The sequence below is a fragment of the Falco biarmicus genome, chromosome 8 (genome assembly GCF_023638135.1).
Source record: "Falco biarmicus isolate bFalBia1 chromosome 8, bFalBia1.pri, whole genome shotgun sequence".
NCBI classification, from domain to species: domain Eukaryota; kingdom Metazoa; phylum Chordata; class Aves; order Falconiformes; family Falconidae; genus Falco; species Falco biarmicus.
The window spans coordinates 15,348,142-15,375,713 of NC_079295.1; the positions used below are offsets into that span (position 1 = coordinate 15,348,142).

At 40.8% G+C, this 27,572-nt stretch overlaps 1 protein-coding gene across 10 annotated transcripts in view; it reads right to left on the reverse strand.

Moving 5' to 3' along the window:
* The window catches only part of ADAM23 (ADAM metallopeptidase domain 23), a 75,903-nt gene extending 64,371 nt beyond the window's left edge, over nt 1-11,532 (reverse strand). For 2 of the 10 annotated variants that reach the window (XM_056349603.1, XM_056349608.1), the window contains exons 1-3: nt 11,166-11,531; nt 9,840-10,066; nt 229-305 (exon numbers count right to left, since the gene is read on the reverse strand). In XM_056349603.1, coding sequence (XP_056205578.1) covers nt 229-305; nt 9,840-10,066; nt 11,166-11,346 — 485 coding nt within the window. In that variant the 5' untranslated portion in view covers nt 11,347-11,531. Of the gene's footprint in view, nt 1-228; nt 306-9,839; nt 10,067-10,429; nt 10,485-10,529; nt 10,655-10,859; nt 10,980-11,165 lie in introns of those variants that run through there. The other 8 variants (XM_056349609.1, XM_056349610.1, XM_056349604.1 and 5 more) reach the window with 7 other exon arrangements.
* Between the last annotated feature and the right edge of the window lie 16,040 nt (nt 11,533-27,572).

The window sequence follows — 27,572 nt, forward strand, 5'->3', positions numbered from 1 at the left end:
ATCATCATTTATTTTATCATGAACAATAAAATTTTAAAGGTATTTATGTAACGGGCATCAGCAAGGGTAACAGTTACCTCGCTTAAAAAGGCTAAATGTTATTTTGTATTAAACTTGGATAACAGCATATTTTTTCACAGATCTTGAGATTTCCCATGCCCTGACCTTGCACTGTAAGTTAAAGACAGTAAGAGCCAGAAAGAAAGAAACCCCAAATTTTGTACTTACTTATTCAATGTGAGGTCAAGGATGAATTTGGAGCCAAAGGCCTCAATCTGGAAACTCGCCTGGGCCAGATGTACAGCCTGTAAACATGAACACACAGGAGTACTCTACACTTTTGCAGAATAACTGAAGCTGTCAAAAGAATCACCGAGCTTTATATACAACAAATATGTGATAAAGACCCATGGAAAACAAAGTAATGGAAAACATGCTTATTTTCATGAATCTCAGACATATGATAAGCTCTGCCCTTGTACCAAATTCTGATTCAAAAGGAATCTTCCTTACCTTTTTAGACGGTAAGGAAGAAAGAGAAGCAAATGGTACCTGAAAAACATGCTTTCAAATACGTATTCATTCCTCACAAAAACAAGAAGGAAAAAAAAAAAAAAAAAAAAAGACCCACATAAATGTCTACATTTTGCCATAACCACATGGCTATGTAACAAAGTATAAGTAATGTAGTACACTGTTCCTTTAATTATATTAATGCATTCATTCACTTTAAAAGGCCTGAAATAATTGAAGCATTTGTAATACATAACTTCAAATAAGAAAACCACAGCAAGACTTTCATTACATGTTAAGAAAGTCTCCTTTCAAAGTAATCCCTTCACAACTGAAGGCTTTGTACTTGGCACCATAGCCAAACGAGTGTACAGAAGACTGATGCTGCCCAACATACAACCACCACCAAAAAAACCCCAACATTGACTTGTCTCGCATAGGGAGTTAACATTAACTTCCACAATATTCAATTTTTTTCAGATATATAAATATTATTCTTTAACCTATACTGTTTTATACTGAAGCCAAAGACATTGAAAACATGCTCATCTGCTTTCTAGAAAAATAAGGAGATTAGATATGATTCAAGAATTTCTTTTTGTGAAGACACTGTTCGAGCAGGGTGGAGGAGATTAGATCTGAATTTCATAGAACCTCTTCCCTGATAACGTTCTAATCAAATCATGCTTACTTATATACCAATTTGATACAGCACTAATAATTACATGAAGTTGGAACATTATGAATAAGACCTTTAATCAAAAACTCAAAAAAGCCCCACTTTAATTAAACACCACAATGAATCTTCAGGTATGTCACAAAAACTATATAAAATTAATCTCGTTTCCAGCATAATTTAAACAATATGAAGGCTAGCTTTTACAGCCCCAAGGTCTAGAATCTCAGTTGAAATGCATACCTAGTAGGAGAGGCTTTTCACTCCCTGCTCCATTTTTTTTGCACAGTGAAACCAAGGAACAAGTGTCACAAGCACCTTTTCAAGCACCTGTTTTTGTTGCAGGAAAATGGTTGGAATGAGTTTTGCCCACTTAGAATTATTTTTTTTTATTTTTTTTTTTTTAGAATTACAGGAGCTGCTGCTTTCTGTCTTCTCCACATGTAATGTTTACCTAAAATTGCGTGTCTTCATATATATGCCACAAACAAGACTTCAATATTAACTATTTGGAAAGTTTAAAAGCATGTGCTATTCCATTAAGATCATTCTGAAACATCAGAAATAAGAACCACAGAAATTTCTTAAGTACCTAGCATTTATTATGTTTTATACATACATATCTATATATATAATCAGTTTGAAAGTTTTTCAAAATATCCTGCTTGAAGATAAACATGGTAATTTTGACCATGTTGCATTTTTACATACAAACCATGAAGATTAGGTCTTACCTTTAAGGTAAGATTATCATTTACAGATCTGTGACATAACATTCCTGACACACATAATGTGGCAAAAAGTGACTGCCTAACCAGGATTTACTCAGTGTAGTATATCATTAATTATGTTACCAAGTCATTTTAGAAACAACACTAACTACCATCGAACCCAAAAACTATATTTAGCCAAGCTGAGCAAAAGGGCAACATCAAAAGTGACTCTGTACTTTTTCCAGGGTTAGTTTAGAAATAAAAATACACTCTTTCTTTACAGTTCGATACAAGTGCAGCTTTTCTTTCACTTCTCATTATGCATTTTAGGTAATGCAGTCTGTTTTCTTTGAAACACTGTTTGGAACACAAGCAGCATTGAGGCTAAATAATCACCTGCAAGAGAGATACCCAAGTATTCTGTCTCCTACTTTAAATTTTTGTTTCTGTTACTACTGTGGTTCTGACTGCCAATTCCAAGCCAACTAAATAAGCCAAACTCTTGAATATCTTTCCTTTCAATAAGCATTTTCTTCATCAGTTAAGTAGATTGAATCTTAAGTGTGGAGGATGACATACCACCTCAAAAAATAAAACGCACTTCAAAAGCAATCATGGTGTACTGAAATGTGACAAAATCCTGAAACTTCAGCATATGACATCACAGATACTAAAAATGTACATGTATTAAAAAAACCCAAAGGATAATCTCAAGATCAGGAAATCCCATCAAGGGCTATTAAATCCAAAAGACAACTTCTGGTTCCCAGAAGATCCTGAGCCACAAATTGCTGGAGTCTGGGAGACCAGTCGAGGAAGTAGCACCCCACGACTGTTACACGCCTATATCCTTCCCCTAAGCACCTGCTACTGATCGCTCTCAGAAACAGCTAGGTGGACATCTGACATGATCTGCTATAGCTTTTCTTTTGTCCAGTCATTTTGTCCAGTATACATTCAATGATACATGTATATCATCTTTTAAGTTTCTAAGACATCAATCACGTATTCTTTATCTTTCTGCAATTCAGTATTATTTAAGTAATTTGCATTCTCGGCCTACAATATCCTAAGAAAAAGTAGGTTTAGGTGATCCTGTAGGTTTAGACAGAATATCATTGCTAGTTCTGAAAACAATTACTTCTGTATATAAAAGCACCATTTGCTATCTATTACTGTGCCTCACAACAGATGTAGCCTGTACACATAAGCAATTGCTGCAAAGCAGCTGACACTCATTTGCTACCCTGTAGCAGGGCATGTTCTCCACCAAACTCAGCTCAAACCGCTGGTTACAAAAAGAACACTGGATTTTAATACTGCAATTTAGCAAAAACACTGTTTTGATTCAGGTCAGTGGGACACACCGCTGCTACAGGAAAATACATATTTTTTTAATCCAGTTTAATAACAGATAACCACCCATGAAAGCTATAAACCAGAAATCTGGTGAAGGTAATGAGGCTGAAGTATTCAATCCTGAAACTGACATTTTCCTGTAACAACTTAGCACAGAAAGATACCAGGGAAAAGTCACTAGGTGTTTTAGCGTTAACCCTAATGTACCATCATGATGGGAGGAAGCATTTCAGAAAAGCATCTGTGGAATTCTGTTACACAGCTCATCATTTCACACTATTTTTTTATCAGCCACTGTGTAATACAATGCCTAAAGTATAATCTGAAATACAGTGTTCTCTGATTGGCACAGAAATATAAATTCAAACAAGAATATAATGTAGATCAGCATATATTATGAAAAATATATATGGGCTGGATATCCTACCATGTCTAAACATCACCTTCTTGTACCACTTGTATACATGCATACGTTCACATCTGCATGAGTACTCTTTACTTACATAAAAAGGAGACCAAGTTCCTTTGTACATGTTTATAATTTAAAAACCTCTGTAGAGGTTCCCACTTTGACAGCATAAACTACTCCCATAGCAAAGCTGCAAAATTACATGTTTTTTCTGCAGCAAAGACCTACTGATGATATATAGAAGAGCTGGTTGAAGGAGGGTCTGAGACTAAAACTTTTCCTGCTCCAAACCCAAATTTTAGATGGGGGTGGGGTGGGGGAGAAAGGTCTTTTTTCACTATTCCAGAAGCTCAGATTACTAGTGTGGTCACTGTAATAAGAGTTTCTTCATACTAGGGACATACTAACACTGCTGTAGCTGCTGTGCAAAGCAGTAGCTCTCAGGGTTTTTTCCAAGCTAAAAATCCATAAAGAATTCCAGTTTGTTTCACATCAGTCATTATCTTGCTGTAAGTTTCAAGATAAAAATGGATTAGAAGGCTGTAACTGGAATCTCAGTTCTACTGATGCTTTTCACAACTTGAACACTTTAATTGTTTTCATTATTGCATTTGGGCATCATTTGTCCATAATCCACTTTCTCCAGACTTTCTATCTTTACTTTTATTGATGATAGTTATAAAAGTACTATATTGGTTTTACTTCCTTACAGTAAAACTATGCCACATGTAATAAAGTGTTATCCCTTCAAAAATAAGTTCTGTCACAAGTCTTTAAACAAAAGTAACAGCATTATTTAACTGACTGATAGTACCTATGGGTCTTTTGCTATATTCATACAGATATGATCTCCAAATGACAAGCTCATTGCTTTTAGAAATCCATTTTTGCATATAGTTCTGCTGACTAAAATAATGGCCAAATCTGCCTCCCTCATTTCAGCAGCTGGGCCAAGGGGTTTCATCACTGCCATTCTGGAATTAGAAACCTAAGTCAGATTTAGATGGATTTTACACTGTTAAAACATATTTTTGATCTTCATCCTGATAATAGTACAAGTTTAGTCACAAATCAATGTGATTTATTATATATTAGTTCCTTACTCTTCTTTTAGCTTGTTTGCCTATGCCCAGACTTCATACAAAAGCCATCCTTCTTCAGTGTCTGGAAAACACCTACTGTAAGGCACATATACCAAGATAACCTTCCGGTATTCATTGGAAATAAAGCATTTCATACGGGAACAGCATACATACATGCCACTGCAGCATGTAAAAACTCCTGCTTAAAACATACAGTATTTCAGGAAAGTTCATGTTGATGATTTATTTCTGGTTACTTTGAAGCACTTGAGTCTCAAGCCTTGAAGACTCTTCTTTGAAAGAATGGTTGTCAGCACACAAACGAAGGCTCAGGCCTACCTCTGAATGCAAGCCTAATGTTGGTCTTTTAACCACACAGACCAGAACCCACCATTCTCTCCCAACATGACATACTTAGTGACACTGACCTCTAAAATTCACATCCCCCTTGGGGTTTTGTTCGTAAGACTTTACAAAGTAGTGCATCCATATCTTGGGCCACTTTCCTGCAGTATCCAGCTTCCCCCAAATGCTAGAAAACCTATGAACTTTTTTACTTCAGAACAAGGCCTAACAAGTGCAAGTGCTGCACTACCTAACACTTCGCAACTTAAACCTTTTATAGGTTATCACTTGAAGCTCATGAGAGGACCCAGAATTATATTAAAATGGAATTTTTTTAAAAAGTACAAAGTTTTAGAAATACCACAACCCACATCTCAGCTAGGAAACCGATATGTGGTTCTACTTGAGAAGAACTTTGCATAAGGAAGACAGCCTTCTACTCCCATAAACCAAAGATAAGAAGACCTATTTCAACTCTCCTGTTAGTAACTACTGAAGATGCAGAGTCCATATAACCCTTCTGCATTAATATAAATTAAATATAGACTAGGAAACAAAACAAAGTACACAAAATCACCCATTTGCAAGTAACGTAAATTGAAGCTGCACCACAGAAAATTCTGGGGGGGGGAAAAATGCAAAGCCGGCTGAAATACTACGAAGATTCTCCAGCAGTCTTAAACTCATACACATAAGCCACAAAATGCAGTCATTATTTTGACCAGTTTTCATTACATGGGGATTAAAAGTGAAGATCTGGCCTAATAGAGGCAAGGGAAGGGAAGAGTGTAATTAATGCACAGGATTTTTACCTGGATTTTAGTAAGAATTCACATGATGTCACCTCTTGAGAGATTGTTAACCCTATCTTTCATCTTTTACAAAATGAGTTTGCTTTTTCTTCAATACCATCTCCTTTACAACAACGATACCACTGTTTTTCATTTCATCTTAAGGATGCTTTCCCTCTCAACTTTCATACACTACACACCAAAGTTGCATAATGGACTGAGGCAGCACTGTATCTCGAAGTTTAAAGTGGGGCAACACAGCAGGAAACACAGCATTCAGCCTGGCAGGACTACATTCTCTATTTAAATGACAAACAGCTGAGCTGAACAGAAACACCTGGGATTTTCACCTCAAGAAAGATAGCCCACAATGAATACAAATTTTTTGGGGGGTGGGGTGGAACTGTCTTCACAGTCAAAACTAATATAATACTTCCCCCTCCCCAGTCGTTAGGGTCTGCCACACAGTTTTCTTAATAACTCCCTCCTCCCCAAAATTACACAAACAGCTTAGAATTATGCACAAAGACACTGCTTCTTTATAGCTTCTGAGAATTTATGATTCAATTATCTAAAAACAATTAGAAACTGTCCAGCAGATAGTCTTCCTTCATATGCAACTCATTCAAGCTGTTTTTCACTCAAAATTTGGTAAGGTCGCCCTAAGCTGTGTTTCTCTGGCAATCCTATTCTCTTGAGACCCCATCTTGTGTTGCAAGATTTCTCCCCTCTGCTGGCAACCATAATGACTTGCTCCTAGCCTTTTGTGACAATGTGTGTCCCATGCAGTCCTCTTGCTAGGTCCTAATAATCTTGTATACACAGTCTGAGAAAATAAATCAAAAGAGTCATCTGGTTCAATAAAGAGATTACCAGTTCATTCAAAATGCTACCTCCATCTGCAGAAGTTTAGAAAGAGAACACAGGTGACTCAGACCTCTTCAGCACGTTTAAGAATTCTTGTCAGCTTCTTCAGTGTGTTTTTATAAACAGATGCTCATTTTTGAGCACTTCACACTAAAAATAACTTCAGAACTCAAAATCAGCTAGCCTTAATTTGACTATGAGGAAACAGGTATACAGTTTTTGGAGTCTTCAAGTTAATATGTATTTAAAATATGCTTTTTTTAGAGCACAAAGATAAAATAGGTTATAGACTAGAACTCTGTCCATCTTGGAGATAGACCACTTAGTCAAAACTATGGTGAACATCCCTTTTTTTCCAACAGCGAAAAAAAGCTTCCGTGAAGAGTAAGAAGAAATAAAGGAGGTTCCACCAACAGTTTAAATCACATACACCCTCTCATTATGACGGCGTTTCACCGAATGAAAAAAAGGATAAAGAGGATCAATGCTAAGAAAGCGATTTATTATTTGAATTTTTGATTCTCTAGTACAATTTTCTTCTGCAGCCTTTTGTTTCTACATATATTTCCTGAAGAATGTTGCAAACCCTTACTTTGAGGAAGGGACTTTAAAAACCAAAATATTTTAAATCATTTTATGCAATTGTATTTCTCTAGCTTTACCTGTTTCTTCCCACATGCACAAAATGTCCTGTACTCTTCCCCTTTCCTTATAGTGAGTGACTCAGCATTTCTGAGGTATTCAGGCCTAATCCCACAAACTACCCATATGGCTTATATGCTTCTAGCCACTATAATGAAGTTCCACAGAAAGGTGTCTACTGAATAATGTCCATAGGGAGTATATCCACATCATATGCCTATAAATGTTATATTAAGGCTGACAAGAAAATACAGGTTACATGATGTATGGTTCCAAGAACAGTAAAAAAAAAGAAAAAAAATAGTATTTTTTCTTCCTCAGCTGTCCACTGTGTATGTATAATAGGTCATCATACTTGTCTTTACTTTTTTCACATGCTAAAAATCAATCCTAAATATAGACTTCTTTGTTTACCTAACCGTAAAGGTATTTTGGCTATTTCTTTTTATTACCAATGTGGGAGACAGCAAAATCCTGCAAGTAGGATTCATTACAATACAGCATTTAATTCTGGGAAAGGATAAAAGCAAGCACTAAAAAATTACAACACCACCACCCAAAAAAAAAATATCAAAACCTTCTTGTATCTTTCACAATCCAATTGCACCATGTTTTCTTTATGGGTTATTTTCCTTTTAAATCCCAGGCAGTCTCCCTGCTCCCCATTACTTGCATGAAGAAATTACTTCATGCAAGGGAAAACACAAGATGAAAATCTGCAGCAGGAGGAAAGCCCTCCATGGTGCTCTGGAGGCAAGACATGCAAAAATCAATCCAGGCAAGGAACATAATCAGCCCTTTCCTTCAATTACATGGATCAAAGCAATAGAATTTTCATGCCAGAAGAATGAAGTCAACATAATGTCACTCTCCACGAAGCCCCAAGCTTAAAGAACTCTTCCTGTGGGAAAAACTGCAGTGTTAGCATTCTCTGCGCTTAAAAGGGACACAGTAAGTAGAAAGGAGATCCTCTTTACACAATACTCAGCAGCAAGCATACCCAAGGAAATCAATACCGATTCTGTCAGCACTGATTTCTGCAGAGCTTTACCCCAACAGGTAAAATATAAGGTAGGGCATAGGAAGGATAGGCAACAGCAGCAATATTCTTGTGGGCAATGCTGGGTGAGCGAAGAGACTGGCAGACATTCTCCTCCATGGATTCCCAAGAAAAAACTCATGTAGAAATACAGAGGAAGCACTATTCCCAAAGGCAGGTCTGCAAGCACTTACAAATCTCTTTCTTCCCACACACCCCTCCAAAGAGAACAGAAAGTCCCTAGTTTTTAAGTTTATTTAAAAGAGTGGTCTCACTTTAAAGGGGTATTAGTTCTGAATGTAGTATCCTCTTAAGTAGCTCCAGATACCAACAACTGAACAGTTTTTCTGTGCCGTCCATAACGTATTGGTCCATTCAGATGCATCTAGAGGTGCATACTGGTATGGCAAGTTCAGTAAGCTAGGAAGCAACCTTTCTTCCTCTGAAAACATCGAAACTATACAACCATCTCATCTTTTTTTCAAAGATTACACAGTGCCTCCGTATTAATTCCACGTCTGAAACGGTACATAATCAATATCAACACAAAGTTCAAAAAGAAATGCAATGCAATAGGTAATACCATACACACTCATGGGCTTGCTACCTTTTCTACCACGGCAATCTACTCCTATACAAACCATCTTTACCTTTGCTTTACCTTTTTAACCTGTGGGAAGAAATTAATTTTTTAAATAAAAATCTATAAAAACAGGATGGAATCACTTTAAAGGGTGTCTCTTAAGTGATATAGTTTAGAATAGGTTTACTTCTTGCCAAGTTATTTCACAAAACCAAAATTTGTTCAACCCCATGCAATTTCAGAAAAAAAAGTTACTATCTGCATCTATGTAAAATGAAATATTAGATCTTGTCATTACAAATGAAAAATACAAGTATTATCTGACAAAACCCAGTAACATTTTACAGTGGCCTTCACTGATCATACACTGGCAGGAAACCAATACTGCGTTTATTAGGTAGTGCATGATACACTCAAAGCCAAGTAACTCGTACTGTAAGTTCAGGATTCTAAAGAAACTCCTTATGCAGACATTTTTGCAGTGTAGAGCTATTTTGGAAGAAGCACTGAGTTGATGATGGTATATCGTAAGTCAAGACACAAGATTCTGTGCTGATCAAACAAGTCAACTTTACATAATTCCCATTTGTTTTATCTACAGTTCAGTGTCTGAACCATCCTGAAATTCAAAATAATTATTTTTAAATTAACACAAGGGAAATTATATTCTTGTTTAATTACATGTCCTCCTTTAATTCCTAAAAATGGTGGTAAGGACCACCATAAAGTCTCAAAGATCTACATAACAAAACATTCAAACAGTTCCACATCACATATTACAATTTTGAAAACTCTGCAGATGAGCCTCTTTTTACCCTACCTTGTCATGTTTCTGCTGGTGCCTTGCCCTGGTATTCAGGATATGGTAAGGGGTTTCAGAGTCTCTGTTGATGTAATAGATTAGTCTTGAAGGCAGTGTGACTTCTTTTTGGATTACATTGCTGTAACTGTTATTTTTACTGTTACTGCTTTTATTCTGTTGAAATGTATTCTCTTCATCTGCCAGTACTCCTTCTATATCGCCTGCCATTTCATTCCAGTGCAGGTCTGAGGAAGAAAGATATGCCAACCATGAATTAGATGGCAGAATGTGTTTGCTTCCATAAAAAAGCTACATAATTCAGCTTGCAGTATTCTAATCACTTAAGCAAACAAAAAGATAGCTTACTCATTGAGCTAGATCTGATTCACTTTTCACACACAAAATTATTTCAGGAATTATTTATTTAAATGCATATACATTTTCATATGCAGTCATGGAGTATAAATATTTTAATGCCTCAACCTCCAAGAGGAAAAAAAAACCAACTTAATGGATATGTAATTACCCCCTACACCCTCTTTGATAGCCAGGCTGGTTCTCTTCTCTCTCTCAGACACACACAAGCAAGAAAAAAAAAAAAAAAACACCACAAATGTATATCTCCAAAAGGCTAAGAACACTCCTCATGTTCTTAAGAAAAACTGAATTCACAGTCCATGGACACCGAATGCTAATCAATTCTCTTACATAATACGAAGTTTTCTGCCTCTCTCTTTTTAACTTTGTCAAGAACCCTTTTCTTCAGTGGCAGCTTTTCAGATGAAATCGGTAGCCTTTCTCATTAAAATTTCAGGATGCAGTCAATCAACGAGCAACGCAACAGTAATAACATGATGCACAAACCGACTATACTCAGCATTCCATATATATCTCTACATGCAATCAAAAGCAAACAAAAAGCAAGCCCAAAAAAACCAACCCCAAACAAATCAATTAGCTTCCCAGCCAGATGCCCGTACAGATGCACCCCAACACACACAAAAACCACCTAAGCCTTTTTTTTGTCGCATATCTCACCAGCGTGTTTCACCCCATCCTCTACCCGAAACACTGCAGCACTGGCTTCAGGAGACCGGGGGGGGAAACCTCACATTTCTCTCTTTTTCTGTGCACATGCCAGCCAAGGAAACATTCACCGAGCCCCGTTTTTCTACACGCCGAAACAGAGGCGCACACAGAGCTGGAAGGGGCGGAGGCAGACACCGTTCAGGGGAGAGGGATGTTACGGGGGTTTATCCCCCGGGGCGGCGGCAGCGGGGCCGGGGAGGGGGCGGACGGGCCCGAGGAGCAGCAGCCGCCTCACGCACACCAGCACACACGTACCCCCGCCATACCCACCGGCGGCCGCTGCAGCCGCGCGGGCCCGGGGGCAGGAGGAGCCATGGAGGAGCAGGAGCAGCGAGACGAGGCGGCCGAGGAGCGGCAGGAGCGCGGGGCGGCAGGCGGCGGGGAGGCGGCGGCCGCAGCGAGGCTGCCGCAGGGAGATGCTGCCGGGCGGCTTCATGGCTCATAGCGCCCCGGGGCGGGGCGGCGCGGGGGCGGCCGGCCGGGGGGCAGCGCGGCGCCCTCGGCCCAGGAGGGGCCCGGGCGGGCGCAGGCGAAGCGCGGCGGGCGGCTCCCCGCGGCGGCACCCGCCCGTCTGGCTCCTCTCCTCAGCGTTACGGGAGACCGTTACCTCAGCGCGAGGGCGGGCGGGCAGCGGCGCGCGCGCACCTTCCCCTTCACACACACATCCCCCCTCCCCCCCCCCGCCCGGCTCCAACCGCCAACCCCGCGGCGGGCGCACGCGCACCGACCTCGGCCCACGGCGGGGCCGCGCAGGCGCCGTCCGCTGCGCCGCCGGGCGGGGGCAGGCGGCGGGGTGTCGGGCCCGGCCGGCGCTGCCCGCGGCGGGGGCAGGCGGCGTCCCGCACTGCCCCGGGGGGCGCTGGGGCTCGGCCTGGGGCGGGCAGGGGGCACGCGCGGGTCCGCGGCCCCGAAGCAGCTGCGCGAGGCGCGCTGGGAAACACCCCGCCGCCGCCTGGAACGCCGTGCAGAGCGGGCTGTGCAAACCGGCCCCGCTGAGCGAGGCTCGGCAGAGCCTGCGAGGGATCGGTCCCCTGAGGGCAGGGGCCGGGCTCCGCGCCCGGGGCTCAGCGGGGGACGGGCGAAGGGGGATGCAACGCACTCGCAGCCCGCTGTGCGGCTGAGACTGCGGGGGGCCCTCCCCGCCACCCCTGCCCCTGCCCTCCCCTCTGCTCCCCGCTGGTGTGGAGAGCCAGGCTCCCCTCTGCTGCCCCTCAGCGCTGCCAGCCAACAGATGGTGCCTTGCTTCCCCCTGCTTCCGTCCCTGTGACCGCGGCCAACCCGCGATGCAAGGGCTGTGGCAGCGAGAACCAAGCGTTACCAAAGCAGCGTGTCTGTACTGACACAGAAAATGGACGTGTGCACAACCAACACAAGACGAGCAGTGCAGGAGGGTGCACGGTCTGCACCTGCTGTACACCTACCCGTGCTCGCTGCGCACAGCAGCAGACACCGGACCATGAACAAAAAGACGTAGCAGTACATTTCTGCACAGTGAGTGGTATCTCTTATACTTCAGCATGCCTGGGGTGAGCCACCACTATGAAGAATATTTGCAAGGATAAAAATAACTTCAAACACATACGAGAAGATTAATCTGCTACTTTGTATTTGTTCCATGGCTTCAGGAGTCGGAAAACCTGAAGCTCAGTTCAGAGGCAAGTTTAGATACCGAGTTCTCAGTGCACATTTTGTCCAGCAGACTTCTAACACTCAAGAATAGATAGGTTTTATTTTGGTGAAGGTCTCACTGCTGAGGAAATAAAGATGTTTCTCCTTTTTGTCTGGATATTGCTTTTGTCAGTTTATTCCTTCTAATCTGAGTCTTCTGTGCACCACGTGGATTTCCAGAAAGATAGGAATTTTCTCTGCTTTGCATAATTTTCTTTAGATTCCAGCCAGAATTCATTATAATTGTTAATTTAGAAAGTACAAGCAGTTTAACAAATCATTGCTGTGTAGACTATTTCATAGAAATACTTTAAAAAAAAAAATTAATTCTGAATTCTCATCCTGGTCCAATAGGTGCTACTTGTGGAAGCTCAAAATCTAAGCACTCAACAGCAGACAAACGCATAGAAGACACAGACCCATGAGATGACCAGGTGTGAAAAGTAACAGAAAACATGCCTTAGGATTCCTCTATTGTCTGGGTCTTGGGAGAAATATGTACCAGTTTTCTGTATAAAATGGCCTTCCTTATGCTTACACTCCCAGACACATTTCATGCAGCCCACATAGCCCAGCTGTTCCTCATCATTAGATATTACTAGAACAATTCAAGCAACAGCATCTCCTGTTCTCCCCATAAACATATAAACAGATAGAAGGACCAGTCATAGTCACTGCATGTCAGTGCATCTAGCTCTAAAATAAGTAAATACAGTTTAAGAAAATATTTTAGAAGCAAAGAACAAAAGAGTAGAATGATAATACCATCAAAATAATAGAACCCAGAAACTAACTTTCACCAAACAACAAAAATGAACAAATCTAGCAACAACAAATCCCAGAAACACCTGCTCTCTGAAATGATCAGTTCTTATTTTTGCTGTCAAGATTTCAAGGGGAGAAAATAATGATTGCCTCTTTCTACAAAAGTTGTCTAGGGCAAAGATTTTGTAAAGTTCTTTTAATTCATGTACAAGTCTGCAACAGAAATAATCACCTGAATAACCATCTGAAGCAGACATGCCTACTCTCCCAGTTGCTGATGGACACGTAACTCAAGCTGTGTCTCATAAACCTACAAACCATCAAATACTCACACGCAGTTTACAGAGGGCAATCAGCTCAAGATAAAATTCCCCAATAGCAATGACAGCTGCTTTTTTTTTTTTTTAAACCTGCTTTCATCTCTGAAAGACACTATGAAATAATCCCAGATAGATTGCACTGCAGATGTCTGAAAACAAAATACCAGAAGCATGGATTATCATAGCAGCATCTGTACCAAATGAAAGAAAAGGGAAAGTCCATGTCAGGCACACAGGAAACTGCTGGTAGTGCTTCAAGACTGGTGAGGGAGCAAAGGCAAACTATGCAAGGTATATACATGCTGTCAATCTGGGTGATAACTAAACTTCACATCACATCTCCAGATGATTGTCCAGAGCTTTTAAATTCCCTCCTCCTTTACCAGGATGGGGCGCGGTGAGCACATGGCGTGAAATCTTGTAATGCTACATTTCAAAGTAAAACAGGTTCAGATGCAAAACTGCTGATAATTGACAGGCAGTCGGGAAATAGTCCAGGCTCTGTTAACCTAATAGTAAAGATACAGCCATCCAACACGATCAAATGCCTTTTCTGATACCACCTGAAAAAAGAAGTCACCTTATCACTGGACTTGGGAAAGCCTCTATGCAGAATACATTTTTAAAGAACTTACCCCTTTGCAAGGCATAAATAATATTGATCTTGCTGAGTGAGCACAGTAAGACTGCGTCTTCCTAGGTAATAAAGAAAACTCATAAATTTCAGCAGTAGTCTCTTACCTAACACTTATTTTAAGAATCCAGTTAGGGCCTTTAACAAATGAGCAGATGGGATGTTCCTCACAGAGACAAACTGTCTACCATTTTAATAGAAAGGGGAATATTTCTGTTGCAGATGGAATATGAAAGAGACAAGTTCAGGAGATACAAACATGGATGACTCATTTATCAAAAAATTCTTTGCAAGGATGCTGTAAGTACACTGGCTATCAAGTTTACAATAGTGATGATCATTACAGAAGAGGAAACCACAATATCAAATATTCAGTCTAACAGGAGGTTAAGCATAGAAGACTCACATAGTTACTTTGGTGATAACAGGTGATACCACTTGGGCAGCTCAAGACTGGCCTTGGGTGATGAAGGATGTAACACCATAGGGAACAGGCAGCACAAACAGCAGAGGCAGCCATTGCTGGAATCTGCTATCAAGGAAGTGCAGCTGTCAAGTATAATTATGATTTATTCATATTACCATAGCATGAGCAGGCTCAGCCATAGACCAAGGTCCCGCTGTGCTCTGTGCTGTAAAGACACAGGACAAAATGGCAGGCCTGTTAAGAGACATTTCCTTTTGATTTGCAATAGTAAATAACCCAGCCAGTGCTGTAAATAACAGAAGAAACATAACAACAGCTCTAGGAGGGGTACCAAGCACACTACCGGTCTAAAAGGTAACTACACAGGGGACACTGAACAACAATAGGACCTCATTAGCTGGCACATAACTAATCCACATAAGCTGTAATATTGCATGCAAAAGACTGTGGTAGCCATTCTCTGTTTCTCAGCAGGGGCTTAATAGCTAAGACAAAGCTATATTGAAACTTCATGCCACTCGTATTTCCTTACTTCATATCACATGCAATGTGAGTACAGATAATTTACACTTGGAAGAAACATGGTAATTGCAATGAACAATGCATTACATCGGTATAACTTTTTCTTAATCATACCTGTTTGAATACTCACTGATTCTCCATATTCAGCTATTCTCAAATTGCTCCTCAGTCGTCACTGTGAGAATATTTCTATATGGTTATTACAATTTTTTTTTAAAAAACGTGATCATCTCTTGCTATACATCCCACCACCTAACAGCTCAGCAGCAGCCCAGCATTTAGTCAGAGAAGAATAAGTACTTTTCATTTATTTTGTTTCTTTTAGCTTCTTTAAATACTTTTTAGCAACTGGGGGGGGGGCGGGGAGCACAAGTGTTGCAGTAACACAACAAACACATACCACAAGACTCAGGAAACAGACCACTGGCTCTAGATTCTTCTGAAGCAAGCATCGCTTTCCAAACTATAGATCCAACAGAACAGGGTTTCCATGCTCTTCACTTTTCCATCTTCTTTATTTCAACCTTGTACTCTTCAGAGGAAGAGCTTTCTCCTGTTACTGTGTAGTTCAACAGAGCCCAAAACCCAGCTTTCCCCTCCAGGTACAATAGTGGAACAATGTACAATATCAGGCACAACACTATTTTAAACACAGTAATACTATAAAATAGAATACAGTAAAAATGCTGTTTCCCCATCAGAACTGCCATTCATTTGCCAAGATCTGTGTGCACATCATCGTTAACTACTCCTCTCACTAGTGGTACTACACCAATGAACTCATTTGCAAGTACCATATGCTGCAGCACACCAGGTTAGAATATACATACTGGTAAGGATATACTTGCCAGCCCCCTCCCCACAATATTGTGAAATGTTATTGATAAGGTCAAGTGAAGAAACTAAGATGATAAAAAGAACTTATCTTACCAACATTCAGCCAGGAAGAGAACACAGCTGTGCTGCTAATAGCAAACAAGTTGGAGGTTTTATTAATTGCAGTTCAATTCGTATCTAGGTATAACTTAGCATCAGTAATCTTCTGATTGAGGGAAAAAAAATATTTTAATAAACCACACCAGACTAATTTCAGCATTAATTCACAGTGTACTCTTGGATAATTAACTAAGCATTCACAGCCAAAGGATTTTACAAGTTGTTTAGTAGGATCCCTCAGCAACGTTTAAACAACTGCACATAAGTCATTGTATACAAGATACCGCAGTGAGGTATTTTTGCCGTCAGTGGAAATAATATGATACTAAAGGCTCCAGTTATTCACCATATCGTCCAATTTAGAGCAGCAGCAGAAACATGCTAGTCAATGAGGCTACCTAGAACACATTTGTCAGCTGTTCTGATACAGCTATACCTAGCAAGTAAAACACATGCCACCAGCAGAAAAAAAAAAAATGCTTCTCTTCTAATAAGGAAGCACTTCTAAATGTGGCTGTGACATCAGCCTGCCCCTTGCTGCCCTTGCTGGCTCGTTTCACTTTTGTGAGTTAAAACGTGAACATAGCATCAAGAAAGAAAGATGGGGCGACAGAGGAAATCTTGCTTAAATAGGTGCTTTCATTTATATTTCCTTCAAACTAAAACCATGGAGTTCACATCCCATGGACTTGCCACAGCGAGCAAACACTTCCAGTTGGTAGGTTGTAAAAAAGCAGATTGCAGCTATTCCAGCACAGCGTTGCAAAGCGGAGGGAAGATATCATCACTCTTCCCCTGACCCACTTGCACATGCACAGAGGAGGAAAGGGCTGCACTGGATCTCTTGAGTTATCAAGTCTAGCCCCCAGCTACCACTGGCTATTCCGTCACACAGTTCCTTTCATACATTGCATTTAAAAGCAATTGGGGTTTCTGCCCTTCTACTACCCACTGGAAGGCTGTTCCAGAAGCTCATTATTAGAATCACTAAGTAAAATCCTCCTACCTCCCAGCCTAAATTTATTCATGCCTAACAGAAACCCATTTGTTCTTGTGCCAACACTAGCATTAATAGCTCATTCCCCCTGCTGGTAGAAATTACTAGACTCTTGATGCTTACAGCATCTAAGCCCAAGTGATAGGCAAAAATTTCATGAGACTGTAGTTGAAAACATAAAGGATGTTACCTTCAGCACAGAAATGCCCCCAAATAGCAAGGACTGCATTAGCTTGAGAAGCAGAAGGAACATGGCTGTGCCAGTACAATGTATGCACGAGCTACTAAACCTCACCGGGAAACAGAATTTACTAGCTACAGCTACTATTTACTACTTGGAAGCTGGTTCACTGGGCATGGACATGCAGCATTTAAAGGTTTTGTAGTTGCTTTTCTTATGTTCACCCAAAAATAAAATTAAAAAATTCTTCTTCTAGTAATTTGCAGATGCTAAGGCTGCTGCTCAAGTAAGAGACTTCTACACAGCCTTGCCTTCAACAGAGACACCTGTGCTGATGCTGCTGTCATCCTATGCTATAAAAGGTAGGTAAAAATGCCAAGAAGTAGCAATGTTAGTCAGATGAGGAAAATCCTGGCATTTCCATAAAGTGCAGCCCTACGAAATAGGGGGAAGAAAATAAATACAAACTGCTATATCCAATTAGGCAACCTGCCTTTTCTCCATAGACAAACTTGGACCAGTTTCCTTGCTCCTTTCCTAATTAGGCATAGGGATGAATCAGACATGAAACACACTATCCTGAAAGATTGCTATTTGAGGGTGTATCTACCATTTGGCACTGATTCCTCTAGAAAGCCATTTAGCTGTGATTTCTCTGGAGAGATGGTCTGAATTTTTGAGAAAAATCAATGCAAAGGTTTATCAAAGTGTTACACTAAAGTCCTAGGGTGTCCCCAACATATTTGAGTTACTAGAATATATTTTTTTTCATGTAAATAACTTTCAGTGTTGGATGCGGATCACAGATTGATGTGTTATCATCCCCCTCACCAAAGACCTTCTAAACGAATTTCCTTACAAGTTTGATATTCGACCACAGAAAGTCCTCTTTTAGCTTTTCCTCAACAATCAGTCTGGACCTATGGATTCCCAGATTTTAGAGGTCAGTCACAGATCTGGTGATTCTCATGACCTATCTGCCAAAGACAGCATCTGGTAATGTCAACATCACATCAAAATTATGCGCAGATCCCAGTGAATGCTTTGCATGATTTCTGCTATTAATACCTTGAGCAGATTCTTGCTTTCTAAGGAAGCTCCACTAAATTTTCAGTCTCCCAAAGCACAGAAAGAATCACAGCCCAATAATATTTTACTAGTTTACTAGAGCTGAACAGCCAGGGCCATAACGCAGCTAGTAATAACACAGGGGATTAGTTCTGCTTTGTCAGCTTGGTACAAAGGCAAATAAGACCCCAACAGTCTTTCCTGATGCAGTGTGCACCCCTCAGTCTTCTTGCTAATTTTCTAGACAAAAATCTCAGCCACAAATCTCTAGAGCATAAAAACTTCGATTAATCCCCAAGTTGTCACAACCATGGAAGCGGATATTCCTCTCTCACACCCACAGAAGCCACACACAGCCTGACCATGTGGATTGTCCTTCAAGAACCCGCACTTGGGGGTGGTGAAATTATGCCCTTTACCTCGCTGCTTCCATTCTTCCTCTCACCCACATGAACTCACACTTAGTCACCCTTCAAAAATCTTATTATTTCTCTATATGCATATGTTCCCCATGATTTTCTGGAGTTGCTTATCCCACTAGTTAACTATAAGTTTAAACACACGTTATTAGTTGTTACTATGGAAATGTACCTTTTTTTTTTTAAGACCTCCTTGGAAATTAAAGCAGCAGTATTTTATCCTGCATGGAGTATCTTTGTAGCATACATGATTGAAAAAGTGCTCGTTTTCCTGTACTACCCCCCACAAAGAATGCATTTATTATTCAAAAGCCATACTTCCAAACTAACTTTTTCAATTATTAGTTACAAAACTGCTTCTTATGGGGAATTAATTTGCTTTCCTCTCTTAAATTCCATCCATATCTTATGGCTAAGATATGCTCCAACTTTGATCATCTTTCAATTTCTCATCCTTTTCATCCTGCTTGTGAGCACCAGAAGCCCCATAAATAAAGAAGGAGGTCACTTTCTTTCTCAAGACTGTTGCCTTGAGAAACCGAAGGCTTCAATGCATAATGATGCCAGGACAACTTCTTGCTGCAGACGAGCTAAAATGGCATGGCAAAATTGTCTGTATGCATACACGTGCCAGCTAATGTTTGAAGTGAGACATCACCGAAAGCAGTTCACACCTCCAATTAAGGTTTGGTTGCACCAACTACACTATCACAGTTAGAGAACTTCACATAAATGTTAAGAAAACTATAGGTATACATTAACATGCAGCAGAAAATATTTGCTCATTGTAAGCAACTCCAGATAATTAGCTGCTCCTACTTGTAGCTGAAAGGGATCAGTTTGCTGATAATCAAAGCATTGCAAGCGTCAAGTGCCTGAGCAAGAACCGAAATCAAAAGAAATCTCACCTCTGATTAAACTGGGTTTCAGACCAAACCCTCTTCCCATAACAAACGCATACACAAAACTTGGATCACAGGGCTACAAAATAAAGAGTTTAGTCACAGAAACTTGAATTATTCTTTATTTTTATTACTGTTCTTATGTGCTGATACTGCATGTGGAGCTTAGGGTGCAAAACAATTTCTTAAACAAACAAACAAATACACTTCAACTGACAGAGTTTGGTGGATTGAAGCATTAAACAGCAGGGAAGCATGCCCAAAGGTACACAGCAGATTAGCTGCACAGTCCAAAGGACAGTCTGACCTCTGCAGGCCAAAGGCAATTCAAGGCCCTTCCCACTGGACAGTGTTTTCCTGCCTTTATATTATTTTAGCCCCATCCCAAAATTTATGTTGCTGTCCAACACAGTTGCATAATCAATGAACTTCCATTTACCAGAGATCCTGCTGAGCACAAAATGTCTCTTTTTCTTCATTCTGCCTACAGATAAATTGACTTTTCTTGTAGCAGAGAAAACTGCTTCTAAACAGTCACTGCCATCCGTTGGTTTGGTGACTGTTTAAGCAATACAAAACTCCTTCACAACATGGTACCTCCTACAGTCTTTGTGGAGGAAATAACAGCTGAATGGATATGGAGAAAGAGCATCACTGTAATAAAAAAAACCCAAACAACTTAGAATGAAAGCAATGTAACCAGAGTTATATCATCTCTTACATTATTTTGCCAATTAACAACGACAAGAAATTCATGCAATTCTTTTTCTGTTTTAAGGAAGGTTGGCCACTCAACAGCATAGCTCAAAATGTCAGCCTGCTTTATGATAGCTAAAGAATGACCCTAGTTTCTTGACCCCAGTTGTTTTAAACTTGACTTTCCCACTCTGCACTGCAGTGCAGCATCCAGACCGGTGTAAAATAGCACAGGTTACCACCTGGGAGCTGCCCTGCTTGAAACCTCTTCCTGGTTTCCACATGCATTTAATGATTTCTAGTGTGAGAGCAGCCCTTACAGATGTGGGCATATGGTAACAGCCCTCAGTCTAGGCTTAGATAAGCACTTGAACAGGTTTAAGTGCCATTTAAATACTGGTTTCTAGAACCCTTCTAGAATCTGTACTGGTAGCACTAATGTGTTTATCCAGTCAGGCTATAAAACATTATTTGGCTTCTATGAGCTGCCATGCAGAACTGCAGAGCTCAATTTTAAAATATTTATGATCGTCCTAGCACTCTTATCTTTCCCCACCCCTCCAAGAGAGAAATGAAGAAAGAGTCTTACATTTTTGGATGTAACTGTTTTCTAGAGGGAACCTATGCACTGGGCTGCCAAGCCTGACTCATCCCTACAGACATATTTCTAGAAGAAGCGTGCACATAGGACTGACAGCAGATCACAAGCTACCTCTTAACTTCCACAGAGATTTTATAGGTTTTCAAGCAACCTAGTAAAAATAAGACACAGTAACCTTTTCTTTACAGTGGGGAACATTAATAAAATTCTCTGTTGCTGTAGTTATGAAGAGGGAGGACTTTTTTATTCATAAAACTAGGTTACTGAGAAAATAATGTGCTCACACAGCAGAGGAATGCTCTCTGAGCGTGCAGATAGCTTATTTCCCAGCTTGCTACCACAGCTTAGACTGGACTGCCCCATTTGCCTCTCAGCTATTCCCATCCAGTTCTGGTGCTGGACTCGCAGGGCACCCAGCAGCAGTGACACAGGCCAGGGGTGATGGACCCTGAGAGCTTCTCTACCAGTATCACCATGAGCAGAAATGCGACCTTCTAGAGGCAAGTGAAAAGTGTCAGCACTGAAACGTTAGCAGCTGGTATGTTAGGAGCATTAAGAAGGGAAACAGCGGGTGGTAACAACAGTAACTTCTAAAAAGCGCAAATAGTGGGTAAATAAGCACCTTCCCTTGGGTTTTTTTTTTTGCTAATGCCACAGTATCAGCCAGAATGGGTTAGTATTGCCCATATCACCTATAGGCAGGGAGATCCTCCCAGCTGGCTTACTGTCACAGAGGAGCTTGGAGGAGCTCACAATTGCTGCCTCTCCAGAGGCTGGGTTGCCACGTGGCATCCACCTTGGGCATGGATGGGAGGGCTTGTCTGGTGCGAGTCATCTTGGCAGAGTAAGTCCCTGGGTAAAAGACTCCAAGGGTGTGTAGGGAAAAGGGTTAAGCATCGTGCCCGAGACCTGCAGGGTTTGGGTCTGGTGGCCTTTGCAGGAAATACAAAGACAAGAATGTCCCCAGGTGACTGGCTGCCTCCCAACAGCCCAGAAGGCTCCCCACCACACGCTGGAAGGTAGGTATGTGGGCCAGGCACCAAGCTCCTTCTCTATTCCCACTGCCATCTCCAGCCTCTTCTTTGGAGGAAACTTCACAGCCAGCTGAAGATGCTGGTCAGCATTTCTCCAAATTCCCCAGCTCCCTGCTGCCAACCAGATCAGGTGCCAGCACCCCCAGCAGACTTGCTGTTGCAGCAAGGTCACCGGCACACTCACTGCGGTGCTGAGTGGCAGGGCAGGGGCAGGGAGGCTCGGTGGCCGCAGCAGTGGGGTAAGGGCAGCCAGGTCTCTGCAGGTGCCAGGGCGAGCACAGCGTCCCTTTGTCTTTCCCATCCCTTGGCTTCCTGTCACGTTGCTGTTGGAACTGAGGCACCTGCGAATGAAGGTTTGGGTCAGCGTTAGGAGTGCCTACCCTCTTTGAACAGCTGAAGGAAGGGGAGTTTGCTGTTGCTTTTGTGGTGGAGCATCTCGGTTCCATCAAGTGATTTTTCCTGCATCGGGCAAGTGGTGTTTTTCCTGGCCTCTTTCTGGCTCCTCTGCTGCAATGCTATGTTGTCACCTCGATGGAACTGCAAATGAGACAAGAAGTGCCAAGTGCTCATCCAGTGACCCTCATACCATGTCTTTCACAGGTCTCAGCTGGGTCAGGAGGAGACACAGAAAGATCCTTTGCTGCTTTCCCTGAAATGTGTTTTGATGGAAGCAGCTGTAATCTCTTCCCACGTATCCTGCCAAAACCAACCTCCACCCAACACAAATCCCTGGTGGGATCTGAACTAGGCTGACAGCAAGCCCTGTTACTTTTCCAATTGACATTTGGAGACAGTAGAAATTTCTGGCATTTTTTTCATTTTTACAGTAAAGATGTCCTCAAGGAATTTACACGGATATCTTTTTGCATTACCTTCCCCAGCAGACATTTCTATCCCAATATGAAAGGCAGCTGAACATCTAGAAGGCTTTTTGCTCAAGGCACATAGTAGTTAGCACACCTTGTGCCAGGAGGGAGAGGATTAGACTCTCCCCAGCCATCTGCTGAATATGCCTTGCCAATGTCAGAAGGGTATTTTGCTATATAAACTGCACAAGGCATATATCCGTATACAATTTTGAAATTTAGTAATTTTCCATTGAAAATAAAATCTGGTTTTGCATAGCGCAAAAAAGAGAGGTGGCGTGCACCGCATGCACTGCAGCACAGCAAGACAGGGAGTGATGTTATTGAATCTTTAATTTTAACTTCGGGCACACTGACACTGGTATGAAAAAAACCAGCATGTAATGCAAGTTCTCAGAGACTTCACAAATCACCTTCATGATATCCATACTTGCTCAGCAAGATGATTAACCAGCTGAATAGGAAATATGGAACAGTCATGTGAGATTTAAAACAGAGACTTTGAAATTTATTTGGAGAAAGTAATGCTGCAGGGCCTAGGAGGAAGACACCCGTGTTCTCTCAACTCTCATTTGTTACTCCATCCTTCACCAAAGTATTTTCAGTCACAACAGATTAAGTTGTACTCTGCAGAAAGGTAATTAAATTTTCTGGTGGATTTTGATATATTCTTGCATTATGTTTCATTGCAGTCTGGAGCAAAACAGACTTATTTTGTTTTCAGTTGCCTGCCAAGGAGGATAGAGCTCCAGCTGTGGAAGAGCCTATGTCTCTCCAGAAGCCGAGCTGCTCAAAAGCTGGCAGGCATCATTACAGAGGCTTCTCCGTGCCTGACCCCATTCCACTTGCCCAGGATTTGGAATTGCTGGGTAGCAGGTACATCAGTATTCTCCAGGCAAATCATGGAGAGCTTGGGAGTAAGGACCTCCAAATATTTAATCCACAGCAATCCACCAGCTACATCCCTACAGGTGGACCTTCCTCCTGTCAAGCCTTCAAGCAAAAAAGGACCTTAGTGCTTCTCTACCCACAGCACCAATGCAAACAACAGAAGCAGCAGGAGAAGCGAGAGATGACGACAGACATATAGCCTACTGCCAACCCTTGTCTTATGTCAGGGCAGAAAATGCTTACCCGTAAATTAAATCTTAAATACCAGCTTTCCCCTTGCTCCAATATTCATAGCCTACTAGCTGAATCCTGAAGTAGGATAAAAACTTACCAAAAGTGGCTAAGCAGCCCCAGCATCCACTGATTTCAGAAGCAGAACATAAAATACACTGCAAGGGCTGAACCTGCATGGAGCTTTACACCTAAAAAGATTTTTTTCTAACTCTAATCTTTTTAATTCCTTTAAAATCTGTACAACAGCTCTGTTATGCTTTATGAGCCTTGTCACAAATACAAGCCTTCACGTTGGCACATTTTAAAAATAACCAGTGAGTAAGATCCTGTTCTCATTTCTATAAAAACTCCCCAACTGATGATAAAAACTGGTTAATAATTTAACAAAGTAATGTAAGTGTTCTAAAAGTGGCATACAGCCATTTATATTTAAAGAAAGCGCTTAGTTATAGGAGATTAATCTGAGAGAGAGCGCAACTATTAAATAGAGAAAACACTTCCAAAATCTTTTGCAGAAACTCCTAGCATCACCTGCCTATGGGCAACCACAGGCTACTTGTTCCTTGTGCTGTCTGCTTTCACGTTTAGAAAACGGCTCCCCTGAGGAAAGGCTGGCTGCTTACAGACTGAAACACTGCTCCACAGGGCGTGAGTGCAGTTTGGCCCATATAATCCAGATCCGAACTCCACCACATCACCCAGGTCCCAGCAAAGTCACAAGAACCATTGAGCCCCTGCAATACAGTTTATAGATCTGAAAGAACTGGAGGGTTTGTGCTTCTTTTGTGGATTCTGGAAGGCTGCTTATCTCCACATTCTCAAGGATCTCCATTTATGTTGAATTCCATTGTTATTGATATTTATTTCAGTTTACTTCAGTATCCTGATCCTCACAAATATCTAGCAAAGACTCGGACCAATGTCCAGACCATCCAAACCCCTGAATGTTAGTCAGTGGGCACCTTTATTTGAGACTGAAGGAGGTCAAAACCTAGTGAACATCTTTACAATGTTTCTCTTAGGCATCTTGCCTTACTTTTCCAGCCTTTAAAACAACATAAGAGTTAATCATTAAGATATATTTTCAAGAATAACAACTAATAGGAAATTATGGAAAATGGAAAAAATAAATGTGATTTTTCTATATTTTGTTAGTGCATCCCCACATCCTTCACATTTCATCTTGCAGGTAAAGGTATAAAAATACGTTAAAATATTTTATAATTGATATCTATATTCCAAAATGTAAATAATTTAACAGGGCTCTTTTATTTTATATATGAATATATATTTATATTTTAATATGTTACTTTCATTCATCAGACAAGTTAAATTTTATAACCAAATCCATTAATATGGAATACTGAGCTTCTGGATAGCTGAAAGCGAAGCCTGAAAGAAAAATTACAGTTCCAAGGCATTTTCTAATTTGGTTTATAAATAGATGGTTTTGACATACTACTCACAAAAACAAAGCTATAGTTAGCTTGCCTGAGGCAGTGGCGCAGCTGGGAGAAGAACGTATGCTGGCAGCCTAGCTGTGCAGTTGCCTGTGTTGCCATACATGCTATCAAAACACCGGTTAACTACGCAGGAAGAATTAGCATTTTGGCTCGAGGCAGAGTGATAGGAAACAGTCTTGGATTGGGTGTTATCCAACATTTTAACCATCGAAGAAAAGCAAGCTAAATAGATTCTTAATTGGAAGCAGCAGGTAAGAAACACTAATGCAACTAACCTTCTTGGGTGTTTTGGTACAAGGCAGGTAGACTCTTGTGAAAATTACTGTTTCCTGTAGTAAAGTTTTTTCACTGTTGATAACTGTATAGCAAAATAATTTATATATTTAAGTCAAATGAATGGCATAAATATTCTCGGAATATGCATAGTGGAATGGATACCCCCTGCAATGGCACACCCTGTCTGGGGCCTGACCCAGGCTCACTTCTCCCACTGGAGACTTTTGCATTGACACCAGCCAATTTCAGCCCAACCATACGGATAAATATTCTGCTATACCTGCAGCATTCTGGCTCTGAATCAGCACAAAACATCAAAGATTTCAGTTGAAGCTCAGAAGGCCCCTTGAACTGACAGAAGCTTGCTGGTTATCCCTTTGATGATTTGGGCACTAACTTACTGGATTCATGCCCTGTTGCCCTGCCTTGAGTGGAACTGATATAGCAATCTAAAGTTTATTTCGTATTTATTAATGTGTCTAAACTGCAAAATTAGGATCCACACACAAACTTTCCAAAATCTCAGTTACTTCAACATAATAATTTGAGATCCACCCTTCAATGAAACACTTTCTAGCTGACAAACAAGCCCAGCACATGCAAAAATACAAATGGATAAAACCTTGATATCAGACAGTAAATGCCATAATTCATGCTATATGCATTTTTTTCCAATCAAGAGCCGTGTTCCCTGCCCCTTTACTTAATACTACTTCTGACATTAATTTTCAGTGTAGTAGACATCTTATTTCGCAATCACAAGAGAGAAATTGTGTGTGTTAAGTGATGTAATACCAAGCGGCCGAAAAATCCTCCCACACACTGCTTACAAAATGATTTCTAGTCATCTGAGATGCAGCGTGACCTTCACTTACATCAAATGCATTAGGTTTAAACATTTCCTTTAAATAAAAATAAAAACCACCACAACCTTTCCTCACAGAAGCATCCACACTTAGCATACAACCACCATAATTCATAATTTAGAAACAAAAATTTCCTTTCCTGTAGGTACAAACCTGAGACTGTGATATAAGTGATAGTCCTCTTCTAAGTGTTAGAGACATGAAAATTAAAGTTAATAACAAGGGTCAACTTGCGCTTGAATTTCACCACTCAGTCCTTTCAAATCCACTTACAGCCTGCGTATTTTGACTGTCAAGACATTGATAAAAGTGCAATGTAGCTCTTTAAAACAGTGCTGAAGAAAAAGAAAGGAGGAAAAAAACCCCACAAACCCACCACAGCTTCAATGCTTTACACAAAATTTCCAGAGGAGTCTGAGGGACTTGCAAGCTCATGTCTTCCCCACCTCTTCAGACATAATTAAAGAATTTAGTAGGGTTCATACGAACTGATGACAACGGAGCTCAGATTCACAAGTCACCTTTTGGCAAATGTTAATTCTTTCCCCTTATAAACTTGATAGAAATGAGTACATTTGCAAAGAAAAAACGCAGCACTATCATCCAAAAATGGACTAGGAGAAAGAACTTCAACTGATGATAGAGACTTGTGACAGTATTCAAACAAAAAGATGCCATCTTAAAGGATAAATTTAAATATAAAAGGAGGGACAAACAATGCAAGCTCACACACTGGGGATGTTTGTAACTTCAGGTCTCTGATCAAAATTTATCAAGTTTTTGTTCATAGCAAATTTAGAAGAGACAATGGCAAGTTGTGCTTATCTGTCTAAAATTACTGGCTTAGCTGTTCTATAATGGTTTTAATCTACACACCAATGTTTTACAGAGTAGAC